Raw genomic sequence first — 17,930 nt, forward strand, 5'->3', positions numbered from 1 at the left:
TTTGACCAATTTTAATGTTTCTCTTGTTTTGCCACTGCTTGATGCATTGCAGAAACTCATTTAAAAATAAATTAGTGAATATGAGAATATACAAAACGTCTGATTTTGTATATTCTCAAATTCCAAGCTTCTTCTAGTAGCAGCAGTAGATTGGATTTATACGTAACTAAAAATAAATAGATTTCAAGACTGAGGAATTAAAATCAGAAGATTTAAATGATTTTTAATTATGTAGCATTGAGAAAACTGGTAAGTTAAAATTTCATAGGATTGTAGTAGTTTAAAAGTTTAACGGAAGTTTTATATATATTTTTATCAACAAAAGACATCATGCTAAATAGGTGAATCTCCTAGCCATCTGGTTGGTTCAAGTTGGTTGAGTTGTTAAAGTTGATATCTAGATACTCCTGCCTATGCTGGAAGGAGTTACAAGAATTTTTTTTCAGTTCTAACGTTTTAGTTCATGTAACAATATTTCAAAATAATTTTCTTAGACATATGTTTTCCTTAACTGCTAAAGACATTCCTTAATACATATTTCCTAAAATGCCAATCACAGTGAAATAATTTAGGGCTAAGGTAAACTTCAGAAGAACTAAAGGAAAGGCTGAGGGGAAGTTAATATGTTGTGTAAGATTTATTATTTTCTAATTACTCAGAAACATATTTTTCCCTTTAGCATGATTCTAAGTTGCAAAAATGTGAATTTTAAAAGAAAAAATCTTGTATTTTCCAACCTAAATTTTCAAAAACATGAATTATAGATAAAGCTACTGTATTAGTCTGTTCTTACACTGCTATGAAGAAATGCCTGAGACTGGGTAATTTATAAAAGAAAGAGGTTTAATTGACTCACTGTTCTGCCCTGCTGGGGAGGCCTCAGGAAACTTACGATGATGGTGGAAGGCAAAGAAGAAGCAGGCACCTTCTTCCCAAGGCAGCACGATGGAGTGAATACCAGCAGGGACATGCCAGATGCTTACAAAACCATCAGATCTCCTGAGACTCATTCGTTATCATGAGAACAGCATGGGGGAAACCATCCCCATGATCCAATTACCTCCACCTGGTCCTGTCCTTGATATGTACAGATAATGGAGATTACAATTCAACGTGAGATTTGGATGGGGACACAGACCCAAACTATATCATTCTGCCCTTGGACCTCACAAATTTCATGTCCTCACATTTCAGAATACAACCATGCCCTTCCAACAGTCCCCCAAAGTCTTAACTCATTCCAGCATTAACCCAAAGTTCCAGTCCAAAGTCTCATCTGAGACAAAGCAAGACCCTTCCACCTATGAGCCTGTAAAATCAAAAGCAACTTAGTTACTTCCTAGATACAATGAGGATACAGGCATTGGGTAAATACATTCATTCCAAATGAGAGAGATTGGCCAAAATAAAGAGGCTACAGGACCCATGCAGGTCTGAAATCCTATAGGGCAGTCATTAAACCTTAAAGTTCCAAAATGATCTCCTTTGACTCCACGTCTCACATCCAAGTCATGCTGATGCAAGAGGTGGGCTCCCATGACCTTGGGCAGCTCTGCCCCTGTGACTTTTCAGGATACAGCCCCCTTCCTGGCTGCTTTCACAGGTTGGTGTTGAGTGTCTGCAGCTTTTCAGGTGCATGGCACCAGCTGTCGGTGGACATACCATTCTGGGGTTTGAGGGACAGTAGCCCTCTTCTCATATCTCCACTAGGCAGTGTCCCAGTGAAGACTCCTGTGGGGCTCCAACCCCACATTTCCTTTCTGCAATGCCCTAGCAGAGGTTGTCCATTAGGGCTCTGACCCTGCAGTAAACTTCTGCCTGGACATCCAGGTGTTTCCATACATCCTCTGAAATATAGGAGGAGGTCCCCACACTTCAATTCTTGACTTCTGTGCACCCACACGCTCAACACCACATGGAAGCTGCCAGGGCTTGGGGCTTGCAGCCTCTGAAGTGATGGCCTGAGCTGTATGTTGATCCCTTTTAGTCACAGCTAGAATGTAGGGCACCAAGTCCTGAGACTGCGCAAAGCAGCAAGGCCCTGGAACTGGCCCATGGAACCATTTTTTTCCTCCTAGGTGTCTGGGCCTGTGATGGGAGGGGCTGCCATGAAGACCTCTGACATCCCTTGGAGACATTTTCCCATTGTCATGGTGATTAACATTTGGCTCATTACTTATGCAGATTTCTGCAGTTGGCTTGAATTTCTCTTCAGAAATGTTTTTTTTTTTCTTTTCTGTCTCATCCTCAGGCCACAAATGTTCAAATGTTCCAAACTTTTATGCTCTGCTTCTCTTTTAAACAATTCCAAACAATATCTTTGTGAATGCATAAAACTGAATGCTTTTAAGAGCACCCAAGTCACATCTTAGAATGCTTTGCTGCTTAGAAATTTCTTTCACCAAATACTCTTAATTCATCTCTCTCAGTTCAAAATTCCACAGATCTCTATCTATAGAGAGCATGGACAAAATATCACCAGTCTCTTTACTACAGCACAGGAAGAGTGACCTTTACTCCAGTTTCCAACAAGTTCCTCATCTCCACCTGAGACCACCTCAGCCTGGACTTCATTGCCCATATCACTCTCAGCATTGTGGTCAAAAGCTATGCCACAAGTCTCTATGAAGTTTCACGTCTTCCCACATCTTCCTGTCTTCTGAGCCCTCCAAGTCTCTAAGGAGTTCCAAACTTTCCTACATTTTCCTGTCATTTTTCTGAGTCTTTCAAACTGTTCCAACCACTGCCTGTTACCCAGTTCCAAAGTCTCTTCCCCATTTTCCAGTATCCTTATAGCAGTGTCCCACTCCCAGTACCAAATAACTGTATTTGATACAAATAAATACCTGATACTGGGTAACTAATAAAGGAAATAGGTTTAATTGACTCACAATTCAGCACTGCTGGGGAGGCCTTCAGGAAACCTATAATAATGGTAGAAGGCAAAGGAGAAGCAGGCACCTTCTTCCCAAGGCAGCAGGACGGAGTGCCAGCAGGGGAAATGCCAGATGCTTATGAAACCATGAGATCTCATGACACTCACTCATTATTTCAAGAACAGCATGAGGGAAACTGCCCCCATGATCCAATTACCTCCACCTGGTCCTGCCCTTGACATGAGGGAATAATGGGGATTACAAGTCAAGGTCAGATTTGCGTGTGGACACAGAGCCAAACCGTATCAGCTACAAAAGGAAAATTGTTTTGCATTTTGATTAGCTAGAAATAGACTAATATTTATGTTTCAAACATCACTATATTATATATTTATAACCAAGATTAAAATTCAGTTACTCCCTTCATTAAAAACATATCTTTTTTTTTAAAAATAATAAATATCTGTAAAATGCTAGGCAACATGCAAAAGAAACATCCAAGCATGGCTTTTACTATTGAATTGGGTGGTTAATTCCCAACTGAGTTGCATGACTCCTTCAATTAGCTTTAGTAAATACATATTTTCATCACTCTAGTTTGTAATGAGCTATAAACAAAAATGCTCAAATAAACAACACATTTTATTTTTCTTTTAAAATAAATAAACCAAAAATAGGAAACTTGATTTAGACAATAAGTATTACATATCATACATTAATAAAATATTATTCTATTTACTTGCTCATTTTCATGATTTATATATGTTAATATATCATCTCAAACCTTGCTAGCAAAAGAGGTGAATAATACACACTGACATAGCCAACTTATTTTAATGACATACAATTAATACATGAGAAGAGGCAGGTATCCCTATAAATACACAATTGTATAAAAAGGGAATGATCCAAAAGTTGGTTTCATGAGAATTATCTTTCCTTTGGTATCATTATCATATGTCCTCGCTTTATAAAATAAGCCTGAAGAAGAGTATGGCTCAGAAACATCTTTAGATACTAAAAGAAAGGGGTACTAATGTCTTATTACATCCTCATTAGGAACAATATGCAATCCTTAAATATCTGCACGACTTTCTTTCAGGAAATCCACCACTCCACATTGAATCCCAGCCTATTTGCAGTTGTGTGTTGGTTACAGGGTATAATTAAAGGGAGCGTGGTGCTTTATCAATGTGTTCAATAAGTGACTTTTGATTAACAGTTTGGTGAAATGTCATCATTGGTACTAATAAAATGACAATAGTCTATTTATTGCCAATGGGTCAAAAATATCATGACAAATACAAAAAGTGGTACATTACATTATTTTTAGAAAGCTTTTGTCATTCAAGGCAAAAATTGAACAGCAACCAGAGATAAGTCTTATTATTATATATTTCAAAAGACAAGATAGCCATGACATTGGTTATTTGATGGAATAACATCTTATTTTTTTCATAAGAGAACTAAGATCAGTATAGGTAAGTTTCATTTGTAGGTAATACTAGTATCTTTTCTTCTTCTTAGACTTTCGGAACTTTTGGCTACATTCATTGCCTCTGTTGTTGTCTGTGCTACTATCACTATCACTTGTTTGCTTTTGCCTCTTTCGTTTATTCATCTGATAAAAGTCAGAGTCACTTGGTTGTTGGTGTGTCCATTTATATGAGGTGGGTCCAGCCTCAAGATCGGGAACATGATTCAGTGAGGAAGACACGGATGCACTACTAGGAAGTGGAGCTGTCATCTGATAAAGGTCAGAGTCACCTGGTTGTTGGTGAGTCCATTTATATGAGCTGGGTCCAGCCTCAAGATCTGGAACATGATTCAGTGAGGAAGACACAGATGCACTATTAGGAAGTGGAGCTGTCATCTCATAGTAAGGAAGCTGCAGCACTGGATTATACGCATGCCACTGCTGTGAAAACAAAAGACATTCATCTACCAAAGCAAATCCAAAAGGTTAAGGAAAAAAGTTAACAGTTTACATGTATTATACAATAGCCATGAATAAACTAAACTGTGTTTTGGTATAAGAAAGACAGTGATCTCTCATAGTAAAAAGGTAGGTGTTTCATTAAAGGGCCAATATAAAGAGTTGAGGTTGTGTATAGCTCACTACAATACAGATTAGTGCTATCCAATGGAAATAGTATTTTGTTTGTTTGTTTGTTTGTTTTGAGACAGGGTCTCACTTTGTTGCCCAGGCTAGAGTGCAGTGGCGTAATCTTGGCTCACTGCAACCTCCACCTCCTGAGTTCAAGCAATTCTTCTATCTCAGTCTCCCAAGAAGCTGGGACTACAGGCGCACACCACCACACCCAGCTAATTTTTGTATTTTTAGTGGAGACAGCATTTCACCATATTGGTCAGGCTGGTCTTGATCTCCCGACCTCAGGTGATCCACACACCTCGGCCTCCTAAAGTGCTGGGATCACAGGCATGAGCCACTGTGCCCAGCCCTCATGTAGTTTTAAATCTAATAACTGCAATACAAAAGTAAAAAGAAACAGGTGAAATTAAACAATGTATTTTATTATCCCAATATATCAATTTAAATGATATAATTTTAATATGTAAATAACATAAACTTAATGAGATATTTCACTGTTTCTTCACATGAAGTCTTCAAAATATGAGGCATATTTTATACTTACAGCATATCGCAATCTGAATGCTAAATTTTTCTTGAAAATACCTGATCTGAATTTAGATTACATCAAATTTAGAGTTGAAAAAAATATACTCACATGCCCAAGTTGTTTCAAATATACCTAAAAGTTTTCTGAAAACTGAACCAAGTAGCGGTTTTAAATTTTAATTTAAATTAATTAAAATTAAATAAAATTTTAAAACTGAGCTTCCTAGGTGCACATGTGGCTAACTGCCCCCATATTGTACAGCATAGTTATTTATTGTTTAGACAGAGAGATACTTCCTTTAAAAACAAACAAGCTCTTAACTCAAATTTCTAACTATTCAAAGCAGATTAAAGATTAATAGAGATACCATGAACTTGGGTCTCTCTCCTACCCCATCTCTACCAAAAGATAAAAAATGCTCAGATGAAGACATTTAGAGTTTCAGATGAGAACTGATTGCTTACTAATGTTTTACCATAATTAAGAAAAGGTTTTTGTTGTTGTTGTTGTTTTGTTTTTTTGTTTTTTTTTTTTTACCAGAAGTTTAAAAGTATCATTTTACAGGAAAATTTTTTTCGGTTTAAAAATTGAAGATGGATATTTAACAAATCTCAACCTCCTGTATACGTTGGGTATTTGCAAAAAATAACAGTATGTGAGTCAGAAGACCTGGGTTAGTCCTACACCTGTCACTAACAAGCTGAAAATCTTGGGACTGTTGATTAACAACCCTGGACTTCAATTTCTTATTTATGAGGAATTGAAAAAAATAAGTTCCCCTTTCACAATGAAGTCCATAATTAAGATTTCTGGGTCAAAACCAATTTTTGGTAGTCTCTGGAAATAATTTAGTTTACTTGACCAATTGAGAACCTTCATATAGTTTTGTCTTTAGTTAAAAAGAGAAATTTACTTTCAAAATCCATGTCCAAAAGCAATCTATTTGGGACTGATGATATTATATAAAAATACTTCACTAAGTGAAATTATTGAAATTATTCAATTCTGCAAACATCTTTTTTTTTTTCTCTCTCTCTTTTTTTTGAGACAGAGTCTTGCTTTATTGGCCAGGCTGGAGCACAATCTTGGCTCACTGCAACCTCCACCTTCTAGGTTCAAGCAATCATGTCTGAGCCTCCCAAGTAGCTGGGGTTACAGGTGTGCACCACCCTACCTGGTTACTTTTTTCTATTTTTATGATGGAGAGGGTTTCACTGTGTTGGCCAGGCTGGTCTTGACCTCTTGACCTCAACTGATCCTGCCCTGGCCTCCCAAAGTGCTGTGATTACTGGTGTGAACTACCACGTCCAGCCACTGCAAACGCCTTTTAAAATAGTCATTTACATTAGAACTCTCTACTCAAATTTCACTTGGACTGCAGTGTGTCGTCACTGCCATCCACCCCTTTTCTGTTGACACCGTGGCCATTTGCTAAGGCGTTAGAAGTGAAATTTAGGATGATTGTGTTAGGGCAGGACAGCACTGGAGGACAGTGCTGGGACATCTTGTGCCTTCATCCCAGTTTAGATTTGGGCACCGTATGTTACAAACAGTCTTCATGTTCTTCATAGTTTGTATCATATTATACACTGAATAAAATGCATATTAAGCTTACCATCTTCTGAAAGGGAAAATATTCTTGAGGTAAAGAAGTATTATGAATTGGTAAACACTGCATGGGAAAGGAAGATCTGCCCACCACCATTTCTTCATTCCTTTGAGGACATGAAAGAAGAAGTAATAAAATCTTAAAATTCCTCTTACAAATGTCATTTTCTCTTAAGAAAAATGTAAGTTCTTCATAATTACAAAGATAGAGAAGGCAAGCTTATCGGACAGCATTCAGTTAAAGAGTAATTAATTACCTTAAACACATACACAAATAATCAGTTATTATTACTGATAACACAGTGACACAGCAATAAATCAATTACTAAATATTGAAGCCTTGATACTTAGAGTCAAATCTGGCTTTCCGATAGAAAATTGCTGGACAGTATTCTATTTATATAAAGATGAATAATACTTAGATATTGAAAGAGCAAAGCAAGTTGTTAGTATTTACAAAGGGTACACTTCAATCTTTTCCAGATATAAAAAAAATTTAAGAAGCCAGGAATTTTCATCAGTTTTTTAAAATGTAACTTAATTTTTTAAAATTTTACCTTAAGTTCTGGGATACATGTGCAGAACATACAGGTTTGTTACATAGGTATACGTGTGCCATGGTGATTTGCTGCATCTAATGACCTGTCTTCTAAGTTCCCTCCCCTCACCCTCATTTATTTATTTATTTATTTTTTTTTTTTTTTTTTGAGACGGAGTCTCGCTCTGTCGCCCAGCCCAGGCTGGAGTGCAGTGGTGCGATCTCGGCTCACTGCAAGCTCCGCCTCCCGGGTTCACGCCATTCTCCTGCCTCAGCCTCCCGAGTAGCTGGGACTACAGGCGCCCACAACCGCGCCCGGCTAATTTTTTGTATTTTTAGTAGAGACGGGGTTTCACTGTGGTCTCGATCTCCTGACCTTGTGATCCGCCCGCCTCGGCCTCCCAAAGTGCTGGGATTACAGTCATTTATTTTTAAAGATACCTTTACTGTTTAACTATAAAAATTATGCTCTTTCCTAAACCGACTGCTAATGCTAACATGAACACATTTGCTGATGTCTTCCACACATTAATTAATGAAACACCTAATTTAAAAACTGTACCAAAGTTTCATGTATACATTTATAAATGTTATATGTGCTTCTATGGAGAGGTTACAAATGCTAGCCAGATTCTATGGCTACTCTTAAATAATCTACTTGTTAATTTTAATGCTAATATTAGTAATTCTTAGGATAGGAAGTGTACCATGAAGAAGGCTAAAATTAGCACAGGAAGGTGGAGACAAAGATGAGTCAAGGAGAATGACAGGAAGCAGTCAGATGGCTAGGCAGAACCCCATTTACAAGTGGTGAGAGCACTACTACAGAAAGGCAGCAGAAGCAAAAACTCCATTAAGAAAAGAATTAGGTGTCTGTTGTTACAGGAGAGTAAACTGGATAAGCACTGGGTCCTCTGAATTGCTGGTCAGAAGGTACCCGATAACCTTCAAAAAGAGCAGCTTCTATATAACAATGAGTTTGAGGCAAGAATGGGAAGAAAGGATGTGAAGGATGAAAGATTTTTCAGTAACAGAAAGAGAAAAATATAACAGCCTGTTAAGGAGAGAGTGCTCAGGAAGACCAGAACGCATGTGGGGAAAGTGACGGCAAGGAACAAGATGAAAGGTAGAGTGAGGTTACCGAGTGGGGAAGATATGACTCAGTAGCAGAAGTGGTGATATTAGCACCATGATGAAAACAGCTGCAGATAAAACCACTGTCTTTCCTCAGGGGATGCAAAGTTGTCTGCATAGGGGAACCGCATGTAAATTTGGAAGTCTGATGGGCTGACATGTCTCCCCAAAATTTAAGTCCTAAACCCCAGTATTTCAGAATGTTACCTTATTTGGAAAAAGGGTCATTGCAGGTATCGTTAGTTAAGATGAGGTCATATTGGAACAGGATGGGTCCCTAATCCAGTATGAGTGGTATCCTGATAAAAAAGGGAAATTTGAAGACAGACTGTTTTAGTCCATTTTCTGTTGTTACAACACAATACCTGTTTGTTATAACAAACTGGTATCATATAACAAACAGGTACTCTGTTTGTTATGAAGAAAAGAGGTTTATTTCGGCTCGTGGTTCTTCAGGCTGCAGAGTCCAAGATCAGGTAGCTTCTGGTGAAGGTGGCTATGGTTAGCTTCCAGTAAGCTATACTATGTCATAATATGGCAGAAGTCCTCACAGGCAGGAGGAGCTCACGAGAGATGGCCAAACTGGCTTTTACGACAGATCTACTTGTGATAACAAACCCATTTCCTCAATAACCAATTAATCCAATAATCCATGAATGAATTAAAATATACATTAGGGCAGAGCCTTCATGACCCAGTCACCTCCCAAAGGTCCCCCATCTCCACACTGCGGCACTGGGGACCAAAATTTCAACATATGAACTTTTGAGGGCCACATTCAAACTACAGTACAGATGCCCACAGGAAGAATGCCATGTGATAAAGGTGATCTCTTGGCAATGCTTCTACAAGCTGAAAAACACCAACGACTGACATCAAACCACCAGAAGCTGAGGGAGAGGCATGACACAGATGATTTCTGATAGCTCTCATAAGGAAACAATGCTGCTGACACCTTTATCTTGGATGTCTAGCCTTCAGAACTATGACAATGAACAGCTATTGCTCAAGTACTCTGTCATACTTTGTTACAGCAGCCCTAGCAAACGAATACAGGAAATATTCATAAAAGCAGAAGGTACAAGAAACAACAAGAAGTATAAAAATCCATTTCCAAGGAAGAGCAAAGACTGTTAAAAAAGCACCATTTTTCTCTGTAAATCACTTTGGGGACATGATAACCCATTTTTTTATCCTTTCTTTATAATATCAGAAATATTAGAAGAATAAAGTATTATTAATGAAATGTCATATCCAATATATACACATAACTCAGGTTGTCTACTCTAGAAGTTGTGATGACTTAGGGTGAGTGTACCAAACATAACTAGAAAATATCAGAGTTTTCCTGCTACATTCTAGTGCCCATCTAGTCTTTTCTCTTCCGTCTAAATCTTACCAATAGCTTGTTCCTTTCTAACTCCCAAGGAAGACGAGATCTCTTTTCCCACTTGGTACTAGTAGAAGAAAGAAGCTCTTACATTATATACGTGGCTCGACACACGAGTCTATATAGTGCTTCCCCCACCAAAGTAATACATCCCCCTTTATGCCAACATTTGCGGAACGTTGTATGCTCAGTCTTTTAAGCACCTTGCATTAATTATAAAATTCAATTCTCACAGTAACCTTTTAAAGTTTTATCCTCATTTTACAGATGGGGAACAGAGTGGTAAAATAACATATCCAGTTCTTGTCTGAATTTGCATCTTGCCTCTGCTACTTTATTAACAGTGTTAACGGACTGTTAATAAACTGTTAACTGACGTTAATAAAGTGGCAGAGCCAACATGCAAATTTAGGCAATCCAATTTCACCACCTCCTTTCCTAACTTCTGATTTCACTGATGTAGAAAAGTTGGGGTGAATGAAGACAAGGAGCACACTGTTTTATCTGGGGTGCAATACTGCTCTGAAAGGTAACCCTGCATATTTGACAGTCCCGAGGGGCCACTCTCCTATGTTCAGAGGGTTGATATAACACAAAGGGATAAAAGGGTCAGCTATTGTTAGTTTACTTGAGAATATTCACTTCTGCCAAAGAAGACAAGAAAAAAAGCAGTATGGACGATATACATGTCTAATGTCTATCATAGACTGTAAACAAGCTAGTAGAGCAATACTTCTCTCTCTATATATAATATCTATATAGAGGTATGTAGATCTATATCTCTACTCTGAATAGAGTATATCTATTCCTCTCCTCTATATATAGATATAGATATCTACATCATACATCTATATGATGTATCAGAACATAATATACCCTGACCTATTCTATCAGCCCGTGTAAGTTAACCGGACAGTACCAGAGAGCATGATGAAGCCAAACATTAAAAAAAGAAGAAGAAATGCAAAGAGAATGCAAAGAGAAGCACTTTCCCTTTGCAAGAATGCATTGTTTTTGTTATTCATATTTGTTTTTAGCATAGCAAGAGAAATTTAAAAACCAACAAGTGATACATGAAAAAGCCTGAACTACTTAGAGAGGCTGCAGAAGTACTGCAGTCAGGAAGGGGAGGCTGATACAGCAGAGAGAAACAGGGCATGTGTTTATTAGTGTAACCACAACTCAGCTAGTTGGTCCTTCTGCCTGCTTGCACCTTTTCCTAAGTGTGCTAAGTTATCCAATATCTTTCTTCTTGCTTTTCATTGTTTTTAGAATGGATGTAAAAAAAAAGTGTAATTTGAACATTTTCATTTAGTGTGGGAGCCTTTCAGTTTCATGACCTCTGGGATAGCTTGCCAGATAGTGTACGTGGAGGCTACGATTGCATCAATAACTCAGGCTATACAAAATTCTAGAAGAGTTTGAAAATTAACACAGAGACGTTATTTCAAAGAGTAAAATAATTAATTGAATGGCTTAATGCCAGAAGGCTTAGTTTCAAAGCTAGGACTTTATCATCCTGTAACCTTAAGAACTGGTTAACTTTTGCAACTCCATTGACTCAAATGTGAAGCATAAATAACAGTCTCTCTATGATCCATGATGAAACCTTGTATGTCTAAATGATTGAACAGCTATGAAAAGCATGTGGAAAACTATTTAAAAAAAACTACAAATGTAAGTCTCTATCCCCTACTACTGAAAATATTAAGACTGAACTTTAAATGAAAATATTTTCTATCACTTTTCATGGGCTCAGAAAAACAAATATTCCTTAATTTTATCCTATGCCTAAAAAGTAAGGTTTTACAATAGCCCAAAATATATAAAAACTCCTCTTAGCATAAGAACATATTTGCTTCACCTTTAATGAGGAATATTTTTAAAATTACCTGTAGCTGTATGAATTTATCTTAACACAGCTCTCAAAACTTTGGTTAGCTGGTTCAGAAGAGTGAGAACTCCCTTTAAAAGAAACAGAGTAACAGGTTACTTCACGGTGCATTTTTCTTTTTTTTGAGTTCTAATATTAAACCATAAAATGACTCAAAATATTTTAGGACATAGTAGTGATTTAAAAATTCTATACTCAGAGAAGATATATGCATATCTGACCTCTCAAATCATATTTACAGATTGTTTATAGTACTATGTATCAATGAATTAAAATCAAGCTTTGTCTAAATCAATGACTGTAAATAAGAATGACACTGACATTGGACTTTGTAAGATACATGATGGTTTGTTCTAGACACCTGTAAACTAAAAATGGCAAATAAACAAATGTTATTTGCTTCCAGTGTACAAGGCAGGAGTTTAACCCTCATGGACAAAAGCCAATTCAACCTTATACATGATGTGACAGAACATAATATACCCTGGCCTATTCTACAGACATTAAAAAGTAATGGCAAAGCCTCACTTACTTTTGCACCAACCTAATACCAGGCTGTGTAAGTTAACCAGAAAGTACCAGAGAGCATGATGCAACCATGTATTAAAAAAAAAAGAAAGAAAGAAAGAAAGAAAGAAAGAAAAAAAGAAACAAAAATGCAAAAAGATGCACTTTCGCTTTGCAAGAAAGCATTGTTTTTGTTATTACTATTTGTTTGCTTTTAGTATAGCAAGAGGAATTTAAAAACCAACAAGTGATAGATCAGTAAGCCTGAACCACTTAGAGGAGGCAGCATACATATTGCAAGAATTAACAGATGGCCTCTGTTAGTATCCTGAAACATGAAAGGGCTGGAGTAATGTTATAACATTCTCTGGGCAGCTAAATCACGAATGATCTGTTCCTGACATGTGTGCAGGAGAAGGTGCTGAAGTCATTCATGTCAGGAAGTTTTTTCCACCACTAGGAAGGGTAACTCTACAGTTGCCTTTCGCCACTTTGCTCTTACAGGGGCTTAAAATCCTGGGCAACATGTATAGAAAGGTTTCCCCAGATGGACTAATGCCTTCTCTCTATCTTCCAAAGAGTACGGATTCAATACCATACATTAGCAGTGACAAGATTAGTAAATACTCTTGTTATATAAATGCTACAGTTGTGTGACCCCAGTTCATTTAGATTTGATCAATTTATAAGGGCCAATAGCAACCATCATAGCTATATGCTGGCTGATACTAAAATGAGTATCTTACATTTTATTTTTAGAAAAGATGCTATAGGTTTGTCAAGACTAATTAACTATATAACATTATGAATTAGACATGTGTTCTGAGAAAATTTAACAGTGACCAGATGGTACTTTTATTTTTTATTTTTATTTTTTGGTCTTCCACTATATAGGAAACAAATCGCTTACACCTCTGAGAATAGTACCAACCACAAAACACTTTGAAGATTAATCAGTGACAGGACCTACCAAATCGATACTGCACATTAATTGGTCTTCCATATAAACGAATTCCATTCAGCAAAGCTATGGCATAAGACACCGATTCTGGGTGTTTAAAGCAGACAAATCCAAAAGACTTCGGCTTTCCTTCTCTGTCTTTGCATATAGTCACTTTGGTTAGTGGCCCCGCCTATAAGAAACTTAAAAATTATTTTCTCATAAATCCAAAGATTTTTTTCATACTCAAATAATTCAACTTTAGACTAAAGAAATGTGTTAGCAATATCTTTATGTGGCTCTGCTGATAATGTATCTTTCTAATAATAAATATTACACTTCCTCACACTTTCTTTGTATTTTCTGGCTCACTGGGGAAACATGCATGGTGTTAAGAACAGGAAATTCTAGGTATTAGTTTCAAACTGTAAAAGAAATGGTAGACTATCCTTCTGTGAGGCTTAATAAGCCAATTTAGAAAACACATAAATCTAAGATTAAAATACTACTTTGTCTCCATATATATTCACAGTGTTGAATTCAAAAATTAACTGAAATGAGAAATTCAATTTTGGTTGAGTTATCCTCAAAAAAGCTGGCAATGTTATATCATAGTTTAAATTTTCTGTCATGAAGATTACATATCTTTACAAGAATAAATAAATTTATTACGCATTTTGATTTGGAAACTCCATTTGGTAAATTTCCAAAGGAAAAATGTTTAAATACGTTTAAGACTTTTAAGTATATTGCATTATTTGTAAGTGTGAGAAATTAGAGACTCTAAATCTAACAACTGGAGATATTATTTCATGGTGTGTTATTAAAATGGAATAAAATATAAACTATAAATATTCAGATTATATTGACAGAAAAACCTATAATATGCAATGAAGATTTAAAAACACAGAGCCAAATATCATAGAAAATTGTCAATTACAACTAACAAAAAATTACATCACAGCCATGATAATGACGGGAGGAGGCACTTACAAATACAAAAACTGATTTAATGCTGAATGGTTCAGACTTTAATGACTGATTATTTTTCTCTGTAGAGTTGCATACATTAAAAAATTGCTTTTACTCTCAAGAAAAATATTAATGATCATATTTAAAATAATTCTGTGTGTTAAGATTTAGTCTTTTCCTTTCATTCTCTGTGCTCTCCCAGGGATTAGCTTCCCTTCCCATCTGGCTTTAAGGACCACCTCATCAACAAATCTACTTTTCCCGCTATGTCTCTTTCATGGAGACATCTCCTGGAGACATCTATGTTTTTGTACTTCAATCTCAACATATTTGAAACTGAATTCATTATGTTTTCTCCAAATCTCAACTCTAGTATTAAAAGTGCAATGATAATAAATCTGATTTTCTCATTTCCAATCAGAAATTGGAAAGAAAACAGTAAAAGGATAAATATACTGTAATATAAACAAAACTAACAAAATTGGTGATTTTTATACTGATATTAAATAGATGTAATCAGTATGGGACAGAATAAGCTTACATGATTTGAATTTTGACATAAATTTAGATAATCCAAAGCATTTTTAAAGATAAAATTCAACATGAAGACTTATAGCAACAATCACATTATCTTATAGTATTTTTTAAACCACAATGAAATACATAGTGTGATAGTTGTCAAGTTTTGCTGGGTGTTGGAAGCCTAAAGTGGAAAAGAAATTCCACTTTGGCAATTCCTTTCAATATCTAGACAAAAATAAGAACTTATGCTTCTTACCTGATCTATTAAATAAAATTTACATTTTGCTTAGGTGGAAGAAGGAAATTACAAAAAATGAGAAGATAATATATAGTCTTGTGGATCCACACAACTGATATTGATCGAGTCCTGATTAACTAAAAATAATGGTTATTGGATAATGCAATCCCACCCTAGTCTTCCACTTTCCTTTTTTTTGAGGCTCAGAGTGAAAGAAGTCTTCTGGAGAAAAACAACTCTAAGTTTACTTTATATTTCTTTCGGTTTTTGGTTTTTTTTTTTTTAACTTAATATAGTAAGTTTTAAATGATACTGAATGAAAAAACTGACATGGATTAGGGCTGATAAAAAAGGAGACACATTTACAAAGATGAATTAAAAGGATGAACCTGAAAGTCTTAAAATCAAAAATAGTTTTCAAATAATAAAAAAAAAATTTACGTCCAGGAAAGGAAACTGTATTTCTGGAAAGAACCCTCTCTACCAAATTGTATCTATAATCAAAAGAGGGTTGCTTTAGTTGTTTAGAGACAAAAGTAAGTCCTTTCACAACCAAATAACCCGTATGACCCATTCAATCCTGAAAATTTAGTTCTGCAAACGACTCCCTCGGAACCTTCCCTTATTCTGATAGGAGGAAGTAACTATTGATTTCTCTTGATGTTAGTCTTATCACTAATAACAGCAGTACCACTAGCAGTAGTAGCGGTAGCAAACAGTGAGTTATTATGGCTATCATAATGAGTATATGAGTGATAAATGAATATATAATGAGTGATAAATGAATATATCACTCATAAATGAGTTAAAATGGCTATCAGCTGTAGCCATTTTACCATTAGGCCATCTATTCCGACAGCCACATTATACTGCAGATCCTATTACTCTCTTTTGACATATAAGGAAACAGAGGCACTGAGGAATTCATTGACAGGCTCAAAGTCACACTGCTGACCTCAGAACTCGCACTCGGAACCACTTTTCTATCTATGTCCCCTTCACTTTTTATCTGTAATTTTAAGTTCTCCCTTTTAGGAAGATGAAAGGGTGTCTCTTCAATTTGTATTCCCAGCACCCTCCTTAGTATTTGGTAATTCCCGATCACTACACGGTTAGCGGAATGGCTGAATGACGGTATCTTTCTGGCAAGTGAGACCTAGCTGTATAGGACAATACGGTAAGTGAGCGTGTACACAGGACACAGCAGGCTTAATCCTAGAAGTACGAGGTCTCAAAGTTTCTGAAGGTCCTCTTGGCATAAATGAAAGGGCCTTGGCCAGGGAACCAACTGATCACAGTCACGGTAAGTTGGCTGCAAATCATCTCAAATCTCACTTCTCATGCTGGAATAAAAATACTCTCCGCATAAAAGGACTTGAAGGAAGAAGCAAGGTGTAAAAGGAAACATTATAAAAGCGACCTCTCTCCTTTTGCGGGATGTCAGCGTGCTTACTACTAGGCGAACAGTGACCAGGCGGTTTTCGGTTCTGCCTGAGCACACCCGAGGCCCAGGCAGCCTCTTGAAAGCCCTTAATCAGAAACCGGGGTTGAGGGAACCCCGTCCCTGCCCACCCCCAGGACTCTGCAGCGGGAATGGGGACGGCGGAATGCTCCATCACTTCACTCCCCAGCCGCTCACCTGGAGACAGGTGCGCCAAAGCGAAACCAAATTAAAACCCCTGCTCAGGATGGGGCGGAAGGGGGCCGGGCTCCGGGTGGTCCAGGTGCGCGCTATGCTTCCGGCCCGACGGGCTCCGCCCCTCCGCCGCCCCTTCCCGGAGGACGGTACCTGAAGGAACAGCTCGTACAGAATCTCTTCCCGAACTCGGGCCTCTAAATTCCCCACAAACACGGTCCTGTCGGCCTCCTCCTGAGCAGGGAACATCCTCCGGTCTCGGCCGTAGAATGAATGAAGTAGGAGCTGAGACCCCGCCCCTTCTCCGGCTTTACGGCTCCGCCTGGGTGAGGGGGCGCGGCCGGCGCCGGGAGCGCGCGCCGGGGCAAGGCGAGGTCTCAGGGCCACGCCCCCAGCGGACGTGGGGAACCGCCCACCGCACGGCTCCCTCGCCTGCCGTAGGGCTGGTTGGTGGGAGAGTGGGTGAGAGTAAGAAAGATGAATGCAGAAAGGGCCTTACCCTTTAGCTCCTGGGGTGGCTTCCTTTTTTTCTGGCACATTAATTGATTTTGGATTTATTCAGTCAACATTTTAAATACAATGACTGTAGAGATTATTTAAATTGTAATAACTTCATTGCAGAAGCTCCCAGGCGAATGCAGGGAGATTCATTTCTTTGTGTCCGAAGAATAAAGGAACAAATCACGAAGATATTAAATTATAAATAATTTTTGAAAGAATCGATGTTTGCATGGATGTGGATACAACAGAAAACTAGAATTAAAGTTTATTTTCCTAGAAAGTGCTCCCTAGATGAGTTTTTGAAACTGGTCACAGAGGTTTTAAGTGGACTCCAAAAGGAACTTGAGAAAGCGAATACCAAGGGATATACTGGTGAGACTGAGCAAGTTTTGTGTCTAAGCCAGTTTTTGAGGATGGCAGCTGGGGCTGTGCTTTGTTTCAGGGCTATACTTTGTATATGGTGTACCAGGCTAGAGGCTTAGTTCTTTCTTGGGGATAATTTTGTTTTTAATAAAAGTCTTAAGAACAATAA

The 17,930-nt window shown here is 37.5% G+C and overlaps 1 protein-coding gene across 6 annotated transcripts; it reads right to left on the bottom strand.

The window, feature by feature from the left end:
- Positions 1-3,500: 3,500 nt before the first annotated feature.
- RBM11 (RNA binding motif protein 11) lies at positions 3,501-17,171 on the bottom strand. 6 transcript variants are annotated; one of them, XM_074036542.1, is made up of 6 exons: positions 17,051-17,171; positions 13,560-13,722; positions 12,081-12,153; positions 9,006-9,097; positions 7,134-7,233; positions 3,501-4,794 (listed from the first exon to the last, which is right to left on the bottom strand). In XM_074036542.1, the coding sequence occupies exons 5-6, from the start codon at positions 7,221-7,223 to the stop codon at positions 4,381-4,383; spliced, it is 504 nt and encodes a 167-aa protein (XP_073892643.1). In that variant the 5' UTR covers positions 7,224-7,233; positions 9,006-9,097; positions 12,081-12,153; positions 13,560-13,722; positions 17,051-17,171; the 3' UTR covers positions 3,501-4,380. The 6 variants fall into 5 exon arrangements, 5 of the variants coding, with proteins under 5 accessions (XP_073892643.1, XP_005548996.3, XP_073892644.1 ...); XM_005548939.5 differs by lacking the exon at positions 9,006-9,097; XM_074036543.1 differs by lacking the exon at positions 9,006-9,097 and having other exon boundaries at positions 13,560-13,732.
- Between the last annotated feature and the right edge of the window lie 759 nt (positions 17,172-17,930).

Source organism: Macaca fascicularis, chromosome 3, assembly GCF_037993035.2.
Source record: "Macaca fascicularis isolate 582-1 chromosome 3, T2T-MFA8v1.1".
Lineage (NCBI taxonomy): Eukaryota > Metazoa > Chordata > Mammalia > Primates > Cercopithecidae > Macaca > Macaca fascicularis.

What these genes read in the sequence shown, in the direction of transcription:
- RBM11 (XM_005548939.5), bottom strand. Translation starts at nt 17,146, where the DNA reads ATGTTCCCTGCTCAGGAGGAGGCCGACAGGACCGTGTTTGTGGGGAAT. An exon ending in TGTACGAGCTGTTCCTTCAG is followed by an intron (nt 13,723 to 17,050) that starts GTACCGTCCTCC and finishes AGTTTCTTATAG; the next exon opens with GCGGGGCCACTAACCAAAGT. An exon ending in ATAAATTCATACAGCTACAG is followed by an intron (nt 7,234 to 12,080) that starts GTAATTTTAAAA and finishes ATGTCCTCAAAG; the next exon opens with GAATGAAGAAATGGTGGTGG.